Source organism: Hydractinia symbiolongicarpus, chromosome 13 (genome assembly GCF_029227915.1).
Source record: "Hydractinia symbiolongicarpus strain clone_291-10 chromosome 13, HSymV2.1, whole genome shotgun sequence".
NCBI lineage: Eukaryota > Metazoa > Cnidaria > Hydrozoa > Anthoathecata > Hydractiniidae > Hydractinia > Hydractinia symbiolongicarpus.
In genome coordinates this window covers 8,255,275-8,278,085 of record NC_079887.1, presented here as the reverse complement: position 1 = coordinate 8,278,085, position 22,811 = coordinate 8,255,275, and the positions used below count along the sequence as shown (strand labels likewise).

The 22,811-nt window shown below is 31.5% G+C and overlaps 2 protein-coding genes across 2 annotated transcripts; one reads left to right on the top strand and one right to left on the bottom strand.

Annotated features, from left to right (window-relative positions):
• Positions 1-1,340: 1,340 nt before the first annotated feature.
• On the top strand, positions 1,341-7,872 carry LOC130624260 (BTB/POZ domain-containing adapter for CUL3-mediated RhoA degradation protein 3-like). The gene is made up of 5 exons (XM_057439834.1): positions 1,341-1,660; positions 5,427-5,578; positions 5,771-5,878; positions 6,474-6,526; positions 6,797-7,872. The coding sequence occupies exons 1-5, from the start codon at positions 1,462-1,464 to the stop codon at positions 7,197-7,199; spliced, it is 915 nt and encodes a 304-aa protein (XP_057295817.1). The 5' UTR covers positions 1,341-1,461; the 3' UTR covers positions 7,200-7,872.
• Positions 7,873-8,164: 292 nt separating this feature from the next.
• Positions 8,165-22,231, bottom strand: LOC130624256 (calcium/calmodulin-dependent protein kinase kinase 1-like). The gene is made up of 21 exons (XM_057439831.1): positions 22,210-22,231; positions 21,855-21,931; positions 21,186-21,238; positions 19,074-19,182; positions 18,513-18,594; positions 15,742-16,246; positions 14,949-14,993; positions 14,802-14,855; positions 14,361-14,412; positions 14,078-14,178; positions 13,873-13,909; positions 13,673-13,694; positions 13,006-13,094; positions 12,277-12,350; positions 11,299-11,401; positions 10,832-10,911; positions 10,648-10,703; positions 10,438-10,455; positions 10,092-10,179; positions 9,883-10,011; positions 8,165-9,168 (listed from the first exon to the last, which is right to left on the bottom strand). Exons 2-21 carry the CDS (start codon positions 21,901-21,903, stop codon positions 9,073-9,075), a joined length of 1,842 nt encoding a protein of 613 aa, XP_057295814.1. The 5' UTR covers positions 21,904-21,931; positions 22,210-22,231; the 3' UTR covers positions 8,165-9,072.
• Positions 22,232-22,811: the final 580 nt, after the last annotated feature.

Below are 22,811 nucleotides of genomic sequence, written 5' to 3'. Positions count from 1 at the left end.
ATTCCTTTACCTGTCGCAACAAAGTTAATAAAAATGTATCACAACAGTTATTTGTAACGTAAAGATTTCGTTCGTGGTTCGAACCGGCTGGTGATATAATGCAGCTATTATTACAAAGACAGTCGGGAAACCCGGCGTCGGAACGCCGGGTTAAGCCAAAAGTGACTGTGTGAACACTACGTTGAGCGCTCAGTGTATGTAAACCGTGTCGGCAGCAATCTTATTTTGTGGAATACATTTTCGTGAAATTTGCAGAATTTATTGTTGCTTTAAATGAAAACACATACTAAAGCCTGTCGTTACAAAATTAATTTGAGTAAAAAACTTCTAGCTATGTATCACAGGTTAATTAAAACTGTTGTCTTCTTGAATCAATGACTTTCTATTAAATAAAAATTTTGTTGACGCCAAGCTGTATATGGCTACTATAATTTTTAGCCAGAGGTAGTCAACAACCCCAACATAAAAAATGGCTAAAATTAAACCAAATAAAAACTTTAAAAGAATAGGAATAAATAGGGTAGCTATCTGGCAATTAGGATGCTGCCTCGGAATCTACCTTTGTAGCCAAAATTTTAAAATTGTTTTATTTAAGATTTTTATATGTGGTTAAATCTAAACATATAGAAAAAAAATATTAAAAAATTAAAAAAAGTTTAGAAAATGAAAAGGTCAGAAGGTGATCTGCAGACCTCAATTTAACAAGTTATTTCTGAAAGTTAAAAAATTAATGGCGAGTAAAACCGGGATGAGCGCTTAGTACAGGTAAACCATGTGATGGTGGAACAGACAACATCTTTTCCAAACTTTAACACATTACCAAGATAATTTTTCGCATATATTTTGTCTATGTATATGTATCATATATTTTATATATGTATAACATAAAATTTATGGCCGCTCGCTGAAGATTCGCCATTGCTGGTCAGACCATATATTGGTCAACAAAGGTTAACAAGCCTAGTGTATTTTCGCCGTCATCTTTCATATCGAAAAGGCAGAAACACGTGGGGACGAGCAGTGGCTTATTTATAACAGAAATATTTCTAAATTCCAAGAAAATATTTATCAAATATAAAAATAAACTTCGTAAGCTGAGTTGTTAGCGTTTCTTAAAATTAAACCGGCATTCATACATACCCCAAGTTTCGTCTACTTCGACTCTTGGATGACTGCCGAAGACGGTTTGGAAAAGGTGATTTGCCAGCACATTTGCAATTTCTGGTCCTTTAAATTCCTTTTTGTTTACGTTCGCCTTGATGTTTCTGTTTTTGTAACGTAAAATCTGACTCTCATAACGTTCTTCTTTGAGCCAAAAAAGGCTGGGGCCGAATATCTAAAACGGGAGTATAAATATAAAAACATGGCCGCCGTAAATGTGTCGAGTCTGCAGTTAAATTTGTTTACGTAAAGTTTTGAGATAGAACCTTCTTATTATAAGTCTAAATTCAAAATTAACTTATGAGGTTTTATGTCAGGATGTCTGGAGAAACTATAAGTGTAGCTGATGACAACTCCAAGGCTGTTTCAACTAAATATGTCAAGCTTAATGTTGGAGGTTCTTTGTTTTACACAACTTTGGGAACATTAACTAAAAGGTCAGATAGTATGCTTCGGGCAATGTTCAGTGGAAGAATGGAAGTTCTAACTGACAGCGAAGGTATTAAAGAATGATTGTCTTTTATTGTAAAAGTATAGCTGTCTATACTATTAAAATAAAAGCTACAGTTTATGTTTTGTGTTTATAAGGTGAAAAAATTGCCAAAGGCACAGATAAAAACAAAGTCAAAGAGTGTGCAAAACCTAAAAGTACAGGGAAATTAAATGCGTGAGAAAAATACACAAGTGTAAATTTAAACACACTAAAATTTTATTAATTGGATCATTCATTCAATCTATGTAATTATACTTTATATTATATACTTTATGTTGTACATTTTAAGAAAAAAAATAATGCAGTGTATCCCATCCTTATTAACTTACTGCATAACTTACCGGATAACTTACTGGATCTACCCGTATGGTCCTTAGTAGGCCAAGATCGGTGGTTGTTTCGGAACTAGGGCAACTTTGACTTGTATAGAGCCCCCTAACAGTCTCGGCATGCGGTTGAATAAACTTTTTAAAAAGGTTTGTTGAAGTGGCAGGCACTGCTTTCTCTGGTAGAATGTTCCATTCATTATTAAACTGAGGAACAAATGAAAATTTTATTTTATCCAACAAGGTTTCCATATCTTTTTTGAGTGTCCCTTGTCAGTCAATTCTCACTCAGTTCAAAAAAGTCATTCAGGTTCAAATTTCATAGCTATTCATGATTTTAAACACTTCGACGAGGTCACAGAGAGAGATTAGAAATGTGCATATTTTACATGGCTAGCCTCACAAATGTCAAGGGGTATACCCTGTCTATTATTTCCATGAGGGGCCATGGCTTTGATGGGGAGTCCTGGAGTAATTAATGCTCTCTTTGAGCTACGCAAACTCAATTAGGGTCAGCGCTCAGCTCTTCATCTCCTCATTTCCAGAGATATCAAATTACATTCTTCAAGTCTTTCCTCGTATGGTGGATGACTAATACCTAATGGTCATCCTAGTAAATCTTTTCTGGACCTTTGTTGGGTTGTCAATGTCCTTTTGCAGAAATGGTCTCCAAAGTTGTATGCTGTATTCAACATGGGGTCACTAGGGATTTGTATAATATATACAAGTTGCTTTTGGTTTTGCATTCCAAAGTTCATTTGATGACACCCAAGGTCCTGTTTGATGACACCCAAGGTACTGTTTGATTTTTACATAGCTTCTGCACATTGCTTACTAAAACTTATAGTTGCATCAACATACACACCAAGGTCCTTTTCTACTTATACAGCTTTTATTAGGTGGTTATCAATATAGTACTCATAGTGTTGATTGTTCCAACCAATGTGTAGACATTTACATGTATTAAAATTGAAAAGCATACACCAGTTTTTTGACCAATTAAACATAGTTTCAATATCATTTTGTAGTTGATCTCTATCACTTCTGTTTTTCACTTTTGAAAATAACAGTGAATTATCCGCAAATGCGAGAACATTACTGATTACGTTGTCATCTATGTCGTTAATGTAAAGAATATCTAAACAAACAGCTCTCACAATGATTCTTGCAGTCGGATTGTTCTCCTTCATGGTCTCCTTTGGTGTACAAAGTGGACTTCTTACGGTCAAAACTTCACAGTAGAAATTTTAACTAAACAGAACTTGGGTAAATGGCAAATGTAGCTAAATGGCAAGGATTAACCAGTATATATCTGAAACATTAAAGATTTAACGATAAAAAAATTTTCTGAAAAATCCGTCTTGTATTTACAAAGGTTTGACCACAAAAACATGATTACGACTTGTGTACACCATTTCATAATGGCTGCTTAACCTGAATACTGGTCCGTGATTGGTTTAACCAGTATTATGACGCAAACTCGTCTGCAAGAATATAACAACTCTGCTTGCTATATAACCTTATAGTTTGACTATAAACTATTCCTTTGAAAAAACTTCACAAAAATGTCAGTGGACAATGTGAGTATATATTTGTGTACGGGTTTAACAAAAAACGAATCAGCTGAAACTTCCAAGATTTGTAATTCACATTTTAATTCTATTATATGTTTATTTCAATGTGAGATCCACTGGAATTAATTTAATTGGTTGAAATAATTGCAATACTTGCCCACTTGTTTCAAATGTGTAATACCTAATGGCTGCATATTTCTTTTCTTTTATTAAGAAATTAGACACAATGTTTGGAAAAGTTGGTGAAGTTAATTATCAAAAATGATCTGCGGAGGAGGCTTCACATAGAAATGGAAAATTTTTCTTATAAATATAAATATTCTCCAGCCCATCTAGTTTTGTAATAATATGGATTTTTAGTATTTAATGAATGATTACAAAGATAACAATATAGCTATATATATAGATTAAAATGTCATACCTCCACTATGCACAAATATTCTCATTGCTGAGGTACCCAGCACTGGCAGTCTATTCTGTAAAGCACACAAGTTTCTATACTGGTGAAATTGGAAAAGTGAAAATTTAGACATTTAGGTACCAAACACCCAAAACCAGATCAGGGCACAAAATACGAAATACAATGAAACTAAATTTAAATAATTGATAAAAAAATTGATAGCAAAAACGGCAAGCCTGTTGAAAAAGAGCAAACAAAGCCACATAAATAAAACTCACCAGCTTGCCAGAATATTGTGCTGAAAGCCCTGATAAAATTTGCTTGTTAAGGTTAACTTGAATTGAGAATTTTAAACATTTGAATTGGAATTTGAAAATAAGTAAAAGACCCTCGATGTTAATGCAACTCTCACTATACCTTAGAGTTTGAGAGGAAGACTTTTTTACATGTTGAACTAAAAATATATATACTAAATTGTAGTATATATATACAAACATAGTGTAATATTCAAACAACATAAAAAACACAAGTTCTTCAAAGTTTTACTCTTTTAGTTTTACTCAAATAATAACACAACAAACTCTCATTTGGATAACTCCTCATTCACCCTTCACGATCCAGTTCTGTTGTGGTGTGCCTACCAGGCCTGTGAATTTTGCTTAAAGGCCTTACTACGTGTCATGCTGGAGTAAGTGGCATATGCTGGAGTAAGTGCCATATGTTGTTGGACTTATGGTGGTTGTTGGGAATCTTAATTTTCTAAGTGATGTCATCATCATCATCATCATCATCATCACCATTACCATCACCATCACCATTACCATTATCATTATCATCATTTTTATCAGCTAAACATCTTGACTTTTTTCCATTCTGCTCTTGACCATGTTAGTTCTAACCTCAAATTCACCTGCATTAAGTCAATCATCATCAATTATCATTACTTATCATCATTATTATCAGTTACCATCAATCATCATCAATCATCATCAGTCACCATTATTCATCAGTCACCATCAATCGTTATCATTATTGTCATCATTATCGTCATCACCATTATTCTTAGCTTATCACCTGTTCACAAACTCAATCTTTTTATCTGGATAACATATTAAATGCTACAAATATTTTTCTGCTTCTTATAGCTTACCTGTCTCTCTCTGTCTCTCAAACTGGTGTACACATTGGCACACTCACAGTAATTTCTGACACGTACTGACATTTAAACAAAGTAAGCTGCTAGCTAATGACAAAATCTTAAAACATCTGACCTATTATGAATAAAAAAATATACTAGATAAAAGCTAATGCTTCACTGCACACATTTTTTCTAAATGAAGTAAGATGTTGCTTATACTGTTTACTCTGCATGTTATGTATGTTTTAGTTTCAATGTAATGGATATAATGATAAATCATATCACTAAAAAGAAAGAGTGATCACAGAGTTTTTTACTCTCTGTTTTCTTTTAGGATGGGTTCTCCTTGATCGAAGTGGAAAACATTTTGACAGAATCCTGAATTATCTACGTGATGGCAAAATTCCAATGCCTGATGATAAAACTGAACTGAAAGAACTGCTGACAGAAACAAAGTTTTATTGTTTACAAGAACTTACAAATGAGGTAATGACCGAAGTATATTTTTACAGTACTTAAAAATAAGAGTAAAATGTGACGAAATATTTTTCACATAGCTTGATTTGCTATGAAGACACGTGATAAACACAGCAGTCCAATAACTTAAAGGGAAGTATTTTTTCCAAGAAAAAATTTTCTTGCGACAATTGATAATGTTTTGTTTTGTTTACTGGACAGGTTGAAGAAGCATTAAAAAGAAAAGGAGACGATGTCGAACCACAGTGTAAAGTTCCACTGATGACCTCTCTCAAAGAAGAACGTATAATTATTGCACGGTCTGAAAAAGTAACGTATCCAATCATAATAAATTTGTTTAGTATATCATTTATGTCTTGTGTAACCTATTTGTAAGGGGGGAGGGAATTATTAAGGAGGCTAATCCGTAGTTGAAGGTGGTCGACTTTTATTTAAGGTCTACAATAGCCGTCACCAATGTTTTATCAGACCTACTTTAATTATAATGCGTTTAAGTAAAGGAGATGGTGTAGTGGTAGGCCATTCGGCTTCTAATCATAAGGTTTCAGGTTCGAGTCTTCATTCCGGCTCACTGTAAATTTAGCGTTGTCAGTCCATTTTGAGCCATTTACTGACGGCGAACCGACTCGTGCGTAAGGCAAGCAAGTTAGAGCAATGCTATACGTATCTCTGGCTGTAATGTAACAAATTCACATCAAAGTTACATTCGGAGGTAAGGAAGACCCAGCCGTAAGAATGGAATCCTCAAACGATAAACTTTCCGTTACTTTTTACTTAATTTTCCTTCCCCCTTTAGTGTTCCCCCCTACAATTAGGTTACCAAGAGTAAAGATTATTTCTTTGTGGCTACAAAGAAAGGCTTTTTTGAGTGCGTCGTAGTATGATATTTCTTTTGTATTTTCAGCCTGTCATCAAGTTGGTTTGTAATCGATACAGTAATAAGTACTCCTACACCAGGTAAGCAGCTTGTGCGTGTTTTTTTGTGTTTTTTTTTTTTTGCTTTATTTTAACAAAACCATTCTATTGTTTGTTACCTATGGCTTGCAAATCGTTGTGGACGTCGTGTTTAGGAATTATTGATCAAACTTGTCAAGACTGGTTCAACAGTTGTTGTTGACTCAACAGCTGTTTGAAATGCTAATGATATGAATACTGCTTGATTGAGATGATTCACAGTCATGAAATAAATGCAATATGGCAGCTGCTAAATATTTCTTTTTTTTTTAGTCAATCTGATGACAATATGCTGAAAAATCTCGAACTTTTCGATAAACTTTCTTTACGATTTAACGGGCGGATATTATTTATAAAAGACATTATTGCGAACGACGAAATATGTTGCTGGTCATTTTACGGCAACGGCAAAAAAGTGACTGAAGTTTGTTGCACGTCTATTGTGTATGCAACGGAACGTAAACAAACCAAAGTGGAGTTTCCCGAAGCACGTATATACGAGGACACTTTAAATGTGCTGTTGTTCGAGGGGCGCGGGGACCTTGCGGCACTTGATCATGAATTGTTGCGAGCAACGAAAGCTATGAATCGTAACCGCGAGCGTGAGCGCGAAGAAAATGAAGAAGGAACAAGCATGAGGAGAAATCGGATACATCAGCTAGCAAATGATCCGTGAAGCGTGTTTCTGTTGCGTCGTCTGAAGCGCTTCAACAAAAGGCTTTCCAATAGCGATATTGTCAGAAAAAAAAAAGAATACTATCCGGAATTTAGAAGCAAAGTGGAATCTATTTGATTCGATTTCAGAATAGCTTTGGACATTCTATATAAAAGCGCTTCGCCTTTATGACTTCTCATGCTGTGAAGTATAGACGTCTTTTTATATGAATTTAAATGTTTTTATACAGCAATATTTCTTGGTAATTTGTCCGTTTCTTTAAATGTTGTCTACAATGGAATATTTTTTTAGTTTAAATGAAAGAGTTTTGTCAGTCCTATTGTGTGTACCGATTATTTTTGTCTTTTTAATCATGTTCACACATTGCGGATAGAGATCGAATTTTGTACCGGATAACGTGTTTGTCATCGAGCCTATCCGGAGTGCAAAACAGAACAAGTCCGTTCGCTCCGCACTGTAACGGTATCATGTGAACAAAATCAAAGAAACAAAATGGCGACATTAAACGTAAGCTCACGCTTTCTCTTTCAGTGACTACCTTTTTTTTAGTCAGACCTTTTATTTTGCCTGTGCACAATGATTTGTATCCGCAATGTATAAACATGGTCTCATCTGTATGTGAACAAAAATTGTATACGACGTCTTAGATTTTCTAATTTATACTTGATAAAAATGCATTATAAATTTTTTTTTGTCCCTTTAAACCATTTTACTCTTTGTGTAAACAATTTCTGCCTGATTCGAGCTGCAGCTACCTTAAATGCGACTCCATTAAGCGATGTTATTTTACACTGAAAAAAAGTCGCAGCGCGTTTTCACCATTATTAGTAGTGAACTGTGAATATTTTTCGTCTAATTCAGGAAATGTAACACTCATTCTTTGTAAATACCTGATTCTTTGTAAATACCTGACTTCATCTGCTCACATTGTAAACATGTAAATAAGCAAGGGTTATTTATCTTTTATTATTATTACTAAATCTCATATACACTTTTTCATAAATACATACATTTGAATTTACATAAATTTCCCGCCTCATTTTAAAACACGACCTTGTTTCTATCTTTTTGAGGTTGTTTCTATCAGGTTGTTTGGAAATTTATAATTCACTCTGTTATTTCGGTCCCAAGTTATGAAAAGCGAAACAAAAAGCATGTACAAGATATTTAGTACTGTGAATTATATAAAAAAAATACAGAAAAAAAAACAAATAACATAATATAAAAAACCCTTACATAACATCAACTTTTAGGTATTTTTTGCTTATTTTTGCCACTTTGAACGAACGAGTAGACAGGTTCACTGTACAATATATGTATAGATATATACAAATGTAATATTTTTATCAGTTTTTACAAAATTTACAACAAATTCTAATATACAAAAATCTTCCTAAAGGCTGAATGAAAGAAATTTATGAAATCAAGAACTTCTATAAAAATCTAATTCATTAAACTTTCCTTCACAGATAAAAATTTCAGCAAAAATATTCGAAAGAAACGAAACTAAGTATTATCAACTGTTTATCTAACGACATCGCTAATGTCATACTTACGAATGTATCTGATAGTGTGAAATGGAAAAAAAGAAAATCTCTTAAAATCTTCTTAAAAGTTGACACATCATCGTTTACTAATCGAATTTATTTATTTCACACCATAACCAATTGATCTGACGCTTTTATAACCAATCAGATCTGTCGCTTTCATGCCATAACCAGTCAGATTGTTCGCTTTTATAAACCAATCAGATCCGTCGATTTCATACCACAACCAAACAGCTAAGTCGCTATTCCGCGATAACCGATTGTACTTCGCAACAACGGTTTGAAGGTTACTATAGTGATGCGTGATTTGATCGTGCATTCTGAGATTAGGAGGTCGGTAGAGAATGGTTTCTTTTCCATCCAGATTTTGTGCGTAATGAACCGACAAATGTTTTGCCTTTGAGCACTGACTTTGCAAGTACCTTAATAACAAAAACATGAAAATTAAAAATAAAAATTGCTTAGCTGAAAAACAAAGCATACTTTGAGCCAGACGCGGAATCATCTTAAATTTTAAGCCACTTTTAATCAATATCAATTTTTTAAAAAAGGTAAAAAAATTATTGTATATAGAGAAACAAAAATTGACAGTCAATCTTCAAAAAGACTGTTTTGCCACGTTCGATTCAACGCCAGCTCCTGATCTACCGCCCACCCCAAAAGATAGTCAGGGTTATTTTAATTAATTTTGAGATATTTTGTGAAACTTCTTTTTGACATCAAATTACGTTTCACACAATGAAGGATAGAATCGAGAATTCGTGTATTAACGACTCTACAAGATAGGCGCCCAGAAAGAATATATATTTTTTAATTACATCAAATTTCAAAAATTTGTACCACCCACCTAAATTTATCAACATCCCTTCCTTTCCAAATAAAAATATTGGGTGTTCAAGTATATATGTATATAGGGTAAGAAATTTGCTTACAAAAAACAAGCCTGAAGCAGTGTATTCAAAAGTCTAATAACACTAAATAAAAACTAAACATTATGAGCCAACATCTCTTCCCCTTTTCTCCCCATACTATTGCCAACCATCTCTATTCCCACTTCTTAATAAACCTTCATTCTCTATAGATTATTAAGAATAGTATCGTGTTGGATTTGCGATAAGTTATAAAAGACAACTTACCAAAGATGAGAGTTTGGAGATGATTTTTATACTGTTTCTCACTTCTTCTTCCGTTACTTCAATAACACTACAATGCTCTTCAGTGGATGGAAGTTTGAAACGACCTCCCTCTGTAACCCAAGCATGCTCCTGAAGTCAAAGCAAGTGACTTTTAATATGTTTAATACCTAAACTATATTTATATGTTTAAAAAGGTCTCTGGAAATCACCTTTATTTCAGCGATATTGATTCGATCCTTCGCTTCTTTGGATAACATTCGCGAGATCAAATCTTGTGCTTGTGGATTTACTAATGGTCTATAACAAAAAATAAGATCTCATTTTAACCCTGCAGCATAGTCGATTTCGAGTAAAAACTAGCAAAATATGTATAACAGATTCAGAGTTGGTTTCTTTCTGAAGCACGTGTTAATGTATTTATTACAACGGAAGAATTGCCGACTGTTTACTGTTCAGTTCATACCTTAATTTCCCTGGATGGAAAACTAACACAACATTGTATAGTCACGTATTAAACAAATAAACAAATAAACACACAAAACAAAAAAAACTTACTCGTCCGGAAAGGCCACTCTAAAGTACAAAATACACAATTGATTAAAGATGGCAGATTTTACGACTTAACTTTGTAAAAATAAAAGTTTGCGAAACTTCTGCACAGTAAATTCGCTCAATCTTCTCTTAAGAGCCTTTAAAGACAATTGTACCCTAGTTTATCCAAAAGAACTCTGCGGTTAAAAATACAATTAGAAGACAATTACTTACGGTTCGTTCTTAATGAGTTGGACTAATTCACCCAAATTTTCACTGGAAAAAGGACACTAAAATAGAAGTAGAAATCAACTAAACATTATTAAAAAACGATTTGCATATGTCTTCAATAGATTTGTTTTGTAGGGCTCTAAAATTAACAAATTTTACGGATTACGAGCGAAAATTCAACACATACATTTCCATACAAGAAACAATACAATGTAGCACCCATCGCCCAAACATCTGCTGCCTTCCCGCTATACTTGTCACGTGATTCTAGAAGAGATATTGGAAAACAACTGCTAAAAAACTTTTTTAATAGTTATTTTATAAAACAGCTGGTTGTATAAGCATCTAAGATGGAGTGGGCTGTAAATAAGTAGAAGTCATGGAACATTACAAAACAGAAAATTGTATAGACAGACGTCAATGTAACTCATGATAAGGTAAATAAGTAAGGCACGAGGTATTGTGCAGTGGTATAAAACCATTGAACACAATTACATACAGATTACAAAGTTGATGGTGGTAGTGGAAGGACACATTCTACCTTACTTACTTCTAAACTATACACAATATTATGCAACAAACGTTAGTAACTGGATGTTTCTTTTTAAAATTAGGACAATTTCAACTAGCTAATACAGTGGTGTTGACTCTTACCGTGGTTCAAAACTTCAGGTGATTGAAAAGCCGGCGAACCTGCATATTTACATAGAAGGTCGTTCTCCCCTTCAAACATATTCGAAACTCCAAAATCTGCTATCTAAACAGCAAGTGGTCGTTTCTTATGTTGAAATGCGAAGAGTAAAAGAGAGTTTTGTTTTTTGAATTATCGCAAGGCTAACATTTAAAATATCTAAAAAAAATTGTGCCGCGTCTGACTTTCATCACTTAAATATAACACAATTAAAATGAATAGTTCTTTAGCTTTTTAGTTATCTTCATGTCGAAGCGCTTTTAAGAAATATCCACTTTGCTTTACATAAATTATAACAGGGTGACCACTAATAAAATGAGAACAAAAGTAAGGATATTAAGGAGAATTAAGGGACAAATTGACATTTTTTAAGGATATTTTGCTGCGAACGAGAATAAAAAAATAAAAAATAAAGATAATTAAGGAAAAAACCAATTTTAGTTCTCTACCTTTAATGTTACATATTAAGTTCTATGATAAGAAAATTATTTATATTATACAAAGAAAATATAGGATTTCAGGTAACAGAGAAATATGTCTATTTCGCTGGTGATGAACAATCCATGAACACATTTCCAAAAAAGTTACGATCAGAAAAATTAAGAAATAAGGAGAAATTAAGGAGAATAGATAAAATTTCAAATTTTTTAAGTATATTTAAGTACTTTTAAGTTTTTTTAAGTTATTTAAGGAATTTAAGGAGCAGTGGTCACCCTGTATAATTACATATATGTAAAAGCGTGGCTAAAATCCAACATGAATAACTGGTTATATTCTTCCTAATAAATGTAGAACATGTCTCATTCAGGTCGAATAAAATACGTGGAATACGCTTCGTTAAACTGTGCTCAAAATTTAAATAAATAGTTCATCGAAATCTGACCATTTTCGACAGCATGAGTTGATAGTTATTGATTCAAAGCTAAACATAATCACATTACCTTGATATGATCATTGTTATCCAAAAGCAAATTGCTTGGCTTAATATCTCTGTGAATAATTTTGGAGTAGTGTACTGAAATAATAAGAAAATCACAAATGAAAGGTTGTTCATAATAATTAGGAACTTTTATGCTTGAAAAGCAACAGTGGATCTCTTTGTATTAGATGATGTAAGTACTGATTTGACATGGAGTAAACAGTTTGTTACACGTAGCAATATATACAGACGAGTAAGTTCTGTTTGTTGTTTGCTGGTTTGTTTGTTTGTTTGTTTGTTTGTTTATTTTGCTGACTTTCATAAAAAAATATTAGGAATTATCTGATTTTCCTTTAATCTAGACTCTGTTTCATGACTAGCGAATTTTAAGTAACACGCCGTCCCTTAACGGCAATTTACAAAAAAGATACTAAAAACATCTGTTATATTTTATTTCTTTAATCCTTCTTATTGTATGGTCACAGCACTATGGAGTAAATGCAGCAAGTTTTGAAGTAGAGATTAACTCTTTGTTAACAATGAGATTATTATACAAGGATGTCAGGGATAACACCATTGAACAATGCTTGAAACTTTTAATTTATTTTATTGCACAATGAAGCGAATATAATTTGAACTCAAAAAACAGTTGATTTTTAAGGTACACTACACCCTTTCACAAGAGAGTTGTAAATTTCTTACAATTGCCTTGCCTTCAATTGACTTTCATAAAACAAAAAATGAAACTTACAATATTCAATTCCTAACAGTAACTCTCGAAATAATCTTCTTGATCTATCTTCTGGTATTGTATGTTGTGATGGAACTTCTATCACCACACTGAAATCAAGGAGAAGGTGAAATTGTTCTTATAAACAATGTATTTTTTGGGTAGGTAAGATTTGTGGTTTCCACATTGCAAATGAAATTCTAACGACTAACATGAAATAACCTTGAAACACAGTTATTTTTGTGGAATATGCATAGCTTCAGTTTTTTAATTTAGTTCTTTTCTCAGTTACACAACTTGACCACTTATAACTTGCGTGTTTTCTTCTGTAGCAGTTTTAATTTTGCATTTAGTAGCAAAGATTGATAATTCAAGAGTCAACTCGACCATTACAACAACATCAACTTAAACAACTGATAGCCACTTTATTATAAACAAAAAAATCTAACTTTCTCCAATCTCTTATTTTTCTTTACGAATAATCTTAGCTCATTATTTAGTTTTCAGAGTTTGTTGAAACAATATTTTTTAATCAAACTAAGCAGGTAAACATAAATAATTTACAAAAAACTAATATATGCTACAATAATATGCAATACACAGTAACGAATTATACAGTAAGAATGCATCAGGGTATTAGAGATTTTGATGAACTTTTTACACTTCGAGTGTAATACCGTTAACTTACCCATTTTGCATCAGCTCAAACACTATAAAAAAACACATAACCATTTATGACATGAAATACTATTTTTGGGAGTCACACGGCAGAAATTTTAGTAACCGAAGAATATTTCTTAAGGACTCGAATGATTATATACTGCCAATCATTGGTCGATAATCCCCATATTTTATATGCTTTATTTAAATCAGGAAAACAACACTTACCCATGTAAACGTTGTCCACTTGAATATCATCTATAACCTGAATTGTAAAAAAGTGTATAACGTTGACAAAGACACAATAATTAGTTATGATATCAACACAGATGATGCTATCAAAATAGGAAATGCAACATAAAAAATTGAAAAAGGAATAACACATGATTTTGAAAATTCTTTACACAAATAGAGAATATATGACAAATTCTACCTCAATTAATTTTACAATATTCGGATGATCCATTTTCTTTAAGATTGCTATTTCTCGATGAAGTGGTTCTAATGGATTGATTTTACTTTTTGGATGGCGTGCTAAAGCAAAAGATACGCATTCATGGAAATATACTAACAGTTGATAAACAAAATAATCACTTTAATAAGAAAAGGGTAACTGTAAACAAAAAAGAGAGATACTTAAGGTAGGTGGGTGGGTGAAAAGAGATCCTTTCTCCACTCACCCGTGACGTGAACAAAATAAAAAATCAGAAACTTACCCAACATCCTATTTTTTCTCATCAAACGTTTTTTGCTGATAATTTTCATTGCCTAAATAAATAATAAATGGAGATAAAAATAATATCAAACAAAAATGTCTATCGCTTTTGTCAAAAAAGAAAAGGTAAAATAATGTTCCTGACTTTATATTTTTTTAGTCATACAGTAAACTGAACCAGTCCACATTTTTTTAAAAAAAATTGGATAGAAAAAAATCAATAAACTTGCTGTTAAAAGGTGGATAAGAAATAGGAAAAGAGTTGAAAGGATTAAAGTTAGTAATTCTTTACTTTTTAAAACAGAACTATGTTGCACACTTCAAATACATGTCTGTTTATATAGAAAATGTTTGGAACTAAAAATGAACGCTTGAAGCTAAACTTCTGTCAAAGAAAATTTATATTGTTATCATCTTAAAGAATCGCATAAAGTAAACTTACATAAAATTTTCTGTCATCATAACACATACATTTACAGACTGAACCAAATGAACCCTGAAACAAGAATATAGATAACAAACTTAGGAATTAACCAATGTTGAAGCTCTATTTAAATCTCTGAAAATGCAACCAATATTAAAATCTTACCCTGCCAATCTCTTCCAATATTTGATAACAGTTAACCTGGTTAGCCTTTATGACAAAAAATAAAGTAGATTATAACATTAGCTTAAAATAGGAGTTTATGGGTTGGTGTGTGGTTACCAGGGTGTATACAGTTATGGCATGGTTGAAAGAAAAAAATAATTATTATATTTTTTATTATTTTTTTTAAAAAAGGGCAGAGGTGAAAGCGATGGTAAATCAAATCATTTTTGTTACAAAATTTTGACAACAAATAATAATAAAAGTAATAAATAAAATGAGAATTATTTGTCATTAATTCTTTTGGATATATTTTTAAACTTTTAAGAAGGTTTAACAACATTCACTACCAGTCATTCATTACTAATTGCAATTCTTGCTACAGCTGTCTCTTAACAGCACAAACATGCTTCATTTTGACACAGAACAGTGAGGTGTTCACTGAACGAATGAATTGCCTGCTCAGAGGACATGACAAGTAAAAACAACCAGTAATGTCAGATACAATCTTGTTCCAATAAGTTCTTGAAAAATGCATATTCTGAAAAGGTCTGCATAGAAACTAACATGCAAGCCCATACTTTATACTGTGGTTATCCCTAGCGCTTAGAGCAAATGAAAGAATTATTGTTCATAATACTTAGTTAACCAAGGTAAATATGTTTTGTACATTGTTAAGTTAATTTACACTGTTAATAAAGATTTAGGCTGCCATTTTTGCCCTACAGAAACAAACTGACGTACTTTTTCCATTACATTATAAATATAAAATGTAGCTATAACAAATTCAAAATACCTCCAATACATGAACACCATTCTCTACTGTTGGAGCTCGTTTAGTACGCTTACTCACTGCCAATACATTATCACTTGAATGATGGCGCTGTGTATCAGCTCTGTCTTTCCGATGAGCAAATGACGTGCTTGCAAGCAACAAATTCGTACTGCCAATGCTACTTTTTAATTGTGTATCACCATGGCTACAGCTCCTAGTAACACGCTTGCACTTGTCTTTTGTTCGCAAGTCAGGTAAACTATTTTGTTTGTTATTTATATTTCCGTCCATGTCTTCAGACGAACGGGTGCTCATACAAACACTGTTTTCACGAGTACTGTTCTCTTTATTTTCATCTGAGCCAGACCTTTCTCCTTCTTCCTGTATAGAACTGTTTTTAACATTGACATCACTGTTTGAATGTAGAGTAATATGACCAACTGAAAGATGGCTTTTAAACAACGGCTTTAATTCTTCCAATGGTTTATCCTGTTCCATTGACAAATGTGGCGATACCTTCCCACTTCTAAAAAATAGTACAACATACGGTACATGGTAACATTTCCAAAAAAAATGATAAACTTTGGTTGACTTAAAAATGGGGGAAATAACTTGAAAATACAAAAAAAACAGATATAAAAACTATGCTGATGAAAGTTATGTCTTCAACAAAACACTTTGGTAGAAGTAACTGAGTAACACTTAACACACAAAAGATTATTATTCGACATGTAGATCCCTTAAACAGAAAAACTAAATTTTAAGATTAAAATATTAATATTAAACACCCTATTGTTTTTCGAAATGTTAAATAGTTGGAAAGTCAAAGTGTTACATACTATAATTGAAAAGAGTTCCACCTGCAGTAAAGAAAATCTCAGCAGAAAAAAGATATCATATTTCCCCTCAAAGGAATTGCAATCGCAATAAAAAAAAATTTAGATATTGAATTGTATAATAACAATGCTGTTTTTAAATCAAATGAATGCATTGAGTATGGAAAAAAATATGTGAATAAAAAATATTACGAAGTTTCAAAGAGAATAAGAAATTCTTTGTTCTCATATATCAAATCTTAGCAACAATTTGTTACAATTTTGATCGTATTAAACATAAAGTGTTAATTAAGAAAAATTATGTTGTGAATGATATAAATATCACATAAAATATTAAGTAAAAGCAATTTAGTACAACATATGGAAGGTTAACTCCCACTTTAAAAAAATTAATCTTATTCTGTTTATACTATGTTGAAAATTAGTAATTTAACGTTTATTAAAATTCGAAATAATAAAGCAAATATAAAGCCACATTTTCTTGTTTTTACAACAGACTTCCTCATCAAATGCCACCATTTTGTAGTAATTTGCTTTCAGATTAAACCTAATTTGACGTGACCTCTGGCAGGGCAAAAAAGACCTCTCAAACATGCTACTGCAAAACAACCTTAAAGAAGAAGAGTAAATTACTACCAAGTTTAATTTTGTGAATAATCATAAAATCACTTCTTGTGCTATGGGTTTTTGCAAAAAGAAAACTAGAACTAGTGCTAGTGCTTTTTTTCAGCCTTCCTACAGATAAGCATTTCTTGCTAAATGGTCAAGATCTCTCAATTTGTAGGTCCCACTATCATAAAACATAAAACGTCTTACACAGGCCTCGGACAACCTACGTGTTACGCCAATCAAAAAGACTAGTTAAAAAGGGAAGGAACAAGTAAAACTTCTTCTGACACCTCCTTTGCTATCTAACATATCATATATCTTAAATGTGCCAGCGTTATACTTTAAATAAAGTTGGAAATACTATGTTGTCTGTATACTATGTTGTCTGTATTATGTACCCAATGCTTACAAGCCTGATAAAAGATTAGGAAGTTATTATGGACTCCATTCCTGCAAACTATAAAAGCAACTCTCTAACTACAATCGCACAATTGGCTTCAATGATAATTATGACTTGTTGTATTCACTCTCAATCTTTTCTCTCCCAGTCCTTTATTCCATTGCCAATCTTTTAAACTAATCTTTAAATTGATTATGCTGAGAACTAAATCACTAGCATACAATAACTCCCACAGACACCTATTCCAAACTCCATTGACAGCGCTTCTAGCGCTAAAATAAAAAACAAAAGATTAAATACAGAACGCAGATGTACCCTCGCATTGATACTGTAATTGAATCTTTAATCCTGACACGACTTTATTCCTGTACATAGTCTGTACCATCTTAACTATCCATTTATCTACACATCATTTTTCACAGTCTAAAAGTTTTTCCCAATCTAGAAAAGCAAATAGAGATTCCTTCTCTTTACTAAATACTTTTTGTGAAGTTGCCTGAGTAAAACAAACTGCATCTGTAGTGTCACACCCAAAAACAAAATCAAACTGCATCCTATGTATATCAATTCCTTCTCTTTAAGTAACTTATCAATCAACTAAATTCAACTCTCTATTATTACCACTTTCCAATGCATCACCCTTACCCTTAAAAAAATTGACCAATAGACTTGACTGCCAGTCACTCTGGACAACATCATTCTTTATAATCTAATGGCCAACACTTCTAATAAGCTTAACTTCTTAATAAGAAAAATTGAGCATGGAGTTTGTGATGAGCTTAAAGCAATTACTTGTAAGATTAAAAATTACATGGTAGTGTAGGCTAAAATATTATAATTTTAAAGGGTTTAAATAACTTATAAAGATAACCAGACACTGACTGTAATGATGTAAAGCTGTAAAGGTTGTGTTGGGTTGGATGTGTATACTGTTTTGATTTATTTACCTTTTCTCCAACATTATGGATGTTTGTTTAGTTGGCTTCTCATCTGGTTTTCCAATGTGCACTTTGGACCTTTTTGTGCATGCTTAAAAAAAACACAGTTTATTAGCAAAAGTCTGATCAACATAACATTGACAGAGGGATGACTCACAAATTGAGAAACTGTATGCTAAAAACAAATCCTATGTTTAGATTTTACCCTTTTTCTTCCCTGCAAAGAAAAATATTTTGAGCATTGTTGATACTGAAATAACAAGAGTTCTGAAATACACTCATGTGAAGCAAGCAAAGCAGATAACAAATCAGTTTAAATACTTTCTATTCCCCAAAGAATCAATGTTTCAAGGTATAAAACAATTAAACATTTCAAATATTTCACCCCTCCTTAATTAAGATTAGTGAGACTCACCTAAATGCAATGGGGATTTTTAACAAATTAATGATGATTAAAACTTATACTAGGGAGTTTATTTGACATTAACATTATTTTGTACTTTACGCAATAACAAATCACTAAACAAGTAACATAACATTTTCAAAAGTGTATGCATAAAATTTTCTTACCAGAGCCCATATTCTGATTTCGTCTCTTTTGCTTTTTCTGAAAAGGCGATTGAACTACACTTGTAATTGTAGCTAAAATGTTATCAGACAATTTTCTTTTTCGCTTGACCTATAAATAAATAGTAACACTACTTTAAACTTCAAAGAAATTAAGTAAAGGTGTTATTATCATATCAGGTAAATAAAGCATACAACATTCCTGATTTAAATAATGAGACATTTATTTCCAGTAGTTCTACACTGTTGCCAATAGTAATTTTATTTTTGGCAAGGAGAGAATGAAAACGTAGAATGTCAAGTGGAGATAAAAAAAATCTGATTGATTAATGAGAAGCAATTTATAAGTATAATTTGAAACTACAAAACCCAGACAGATTTATTTACATTTCCAGTATGTGAACACTGACACTGTGAACTATGTAACATTCTACTATCACTGTGCACTTTTTTCATTTTGTAATTTTCATTTTTACATCTAAAATTGAAAAAAAAAATCTAAGGGAACATGAAAGAATAATTTTGAGCAGGATTTTTTTTATAAAAGTAAAATACAAAACAAATAATTCTATTTTAATAACATTTCATATCAGCATTTTATGCTTGGTCTGCTTTGTTTTGATACAAAGTAAGGTCAGAAAAAACAATACTGAATGTGGTCTTTCTCGTTATTAGACAATATAGAATTACAATGTATTATTATGCTAGTTCTTATAAATACAGCTTCACATTAATCTTTTCATTTGTGTGATGACCATGACTGATACAAAATATTTAAAGATAGTTTGTTTGTTTTTATCTCAAATTAAAACCTAATTATAATTAAAGAATTAACATTTAAAAATTAAAGCTTAACTTGCAGGGAACCCAAGGTTTTAAAATGAAGTTGAACTTATATTATAGAGCTTGAAAAGTTGGCTAACAAGTCTTTTTATTATTTTTAAAAAGCTCTTTTCGTTCTGAAGATATTCACATTAAAGAATTTAAGATTTAGTCATGTTGCATAAATTATGATGTCATATAAGTAATAGCAAATTTTGACATTTTCAGTCATCAGTAATTTTAGACCTATAAAGAGATGCATTCAAACTTTATCAATGCATAGATATTATAAATGGGAATTGATTAACATAAATCTTTTTGCCAAAATGATACACGTTTGCTCGTCCGAGGTGTCTTAACCCTTTGCTGATGACCCCATAACTTGGGATCTAAATGTTGGTTCACAATCAATTCATACACAAAGACTCTGCAATCAAAGTAGTCTTTTTGTAATATTAATAAGCGTAACGGAGGAGGAGATTGTTACGATGACTTTTGACTTTTCACAACAAAAGTATAAGATAAAACGCACAAAATCTATACCGAAAATGGCTTCCTACACAGTCAATACAGTATTTTGCAGTATTAATTAGAAATAAATTAAAAATAAAAATAAAAAAATAGGGCAAGCAAAATCACTTTCATAAATTCTACTGTGTGACCGACTAAAACGTTCAAGGGACTTTTTGCTCATGATAAGGCCTGTATTTCTTTTTTTTAATTAACAATAAAATATCCCAGACCCTGCAAAAATGTTTACAAATTGCAAATAAGTGCAAATAAAAACGGTTTTGTTTATTTAAAAAACTTACAAAAATGTAAACTTTCACCATATAAATTATTTTCTAATGTTTATGCAGGTTCAGACAAAGGCTGACAAAAAAATTCAAATATATGTAGGCAAAATTGTCAGATATAAGACCTACATTTATTTGTTGAAAACAGTACGTAACTTGCCCTGACCAAAACATTAGAGTTGGGGATCACCAATAGGTAAAATCATAACCCATTTAAGAATCTTAAAGATCACTTATATTTGAACAGATTTAGGGTGTAAAGAGGTGGTAAAGCTGACAAAAAAAATTCCCTGAGTTTTTCTTGAATTAGAAAAAAAAAATTTTCTCTGGGTTTCCCTGAGTATCCCTGAGATTTTCTAAAAAGACCCTTTTCAGGTTTTACAGGGTCTGTGTAAACCGTGTTATGGCATCATGTGACCGATTTGATTAACATAACTTGACAGATAAAATGGTAAAATTCCTTACATTAGAAAGTTATTATAAAAATCACCCTTACGTGTTCCAGTTCTCTCTTTAGTGGTTCTCTTTCACCCTTGATTAATGTATGTTCTAAAAATATAGGTGTGTAACACTCTATATAAACATCTAACATAAAAAAATACCAATAAAATACTATACAATAATAGTTAAAGCTGTGTTGGTAAAAAAAGAATAAAACTGTTTTCTACCTTTAAAGGTAAACAGTTTAACAAACATTAACATAAATTGTGACTGGAACTCTATGAAGAGTATTAAAAGCAGACATGTTGATAAATATAACACTACGTTGTGCCAAAATGAGTAATGGTACCTCTTACAATTCAAATAAAAGAAACATGTCAAAGTTTTACTTAGTAAAAAGCAAATAGTTTTACCCGTAATATTATTTCTTAGAAAACAAATAACAAAATATAATCACTTTGGCTAAATAAAAGGTATTTTGCACCAAACTAAAAACTCATTAACATTTTATGTGATTGTTACACAACTTATTTGAGCAAGAATAAAACTGGAATGCAGTTATTTGGAGGGAATTCAATACATATGAAAATAATTATCTTACTGTGATTTTCTTTCAGTGAAGCATGTTTACACATCAGAAAAATCAGAAAAAGTCATTAAAAAGGTCAAAGTACTCTTTTCAGTTAGATCTTATGAAAAATAAGAAACAAAAATTTCAACTCACCATTCTCACCATAAACAAAAAAATTGGTATCACAATTCTTGCTTGACATAATGTCATAGTATCGTAATGATTTTTTTCTATGAAATATAAAATTACCAAACTTTAAAAACATCATAGCAATCTTGAAAAATTGTTTTTTTAATGGCATAGAAAATGTAATAAATAAACAAAGGTGTAAGTTAACAAAACACACTTTCCACAACAACAAAATATCTGATAAAACAAACAACAACAAAAATTGGCAAAAACATATAAAAAATAGTAATATTTTGTAATTTGTAGCAAATCTTTATTATGACAATGCCAGTATGCATTTGATAAAAAAAAAATTAAAATGACTTTTTTTAAATATTACCTCTTTTATACAGCATTTTAGGACTTTTCATATTTTAATTAATCACATAGCAATTTATTTCTCTTGCTCCACATAAGTACAGAAATATTTAAGCAAAGAATTTTCGCTACGTAATCAAATTTTATGTAATTCTAGTGATGTCATGACACAAACAAACATTGCTTACAAAAGACACCTACATACGTCACAGACCACACAGGTTTTAATTTTTTTTTAACATTGTATAAAGCTAAATATCCATAAAGTTTTAAAAAGTGGATATTTTTCTGAATTTTTTTAAAGAAGTAAACAAAAACATAGTTTCGTATTTCCAGAGCCTAAGTATGTTTTTAATGTGCAGACAAACACATTGTATAAACATTTTTATAAGAAGCAGTACTTGTTACATAACTATCAAAAAGTTATGTGTTTATCACTGTAATTTATAACAAAACCAATAAAACATGATTATACAGCATATATACTTAAATATTAAAAAAAATGCTACATGCATCTGTTTAAATTCAAAATTAAGTGTTTACCCCTAGCCAAGTCAATTTTTTATGGTTTAAATCTATTCGCTTTTACTCTGTAAAAGACTGGAATGATTTACAATTAATTTT

Excerpts from the sequence above, each read along its gene's own strand:
- LOC130624256 (XM_057439831.1), bottom strand. The coding sequence starts at position 21,903 with ATGTCAAGCAAGAATTGTGATACCAATTTTTTTGTTTATGGTGAGAAT. Across the intron at positions 21,239-21,854 it reads TTTTGTTTATGGTGAGAATG|AACATACATTAATCAAGGGT; the intron begins GTGAGTTGAAAT and ends CTATATTTTTAG. Across the intron at positions 9,169-9,882 it reads TCTCCAAACTCTCATCTTTG|GTACTTGCAAAGTCAGTGCT; the intron begins GTAAGTTGTCTT and ends TTTGTTATTAAG.
- LOC130624260 (XM_057439834.1), top strand. The coding sequence starts at position 1,462 with ATGAGGTTTTATGTCAGGATGTCTGGAGAAACTATAAGTGTAGCTGAT. Across the intron at positions 5,879-6,473 it reads TTATTGCACGGTCTGAAAAA|CCTGTCATCAAGTTGGTTTG; the intron begins GTAACGTATCCA and ends TTGTATTTTCAG. Across the intron at positions 6,527-6,796 it reads AATAAGTACTCCTACACCAG|TCAATCTGATGACAATATGC; the intron begins GTAAGCAGCTTG and ends TTTTTTTTTTAG.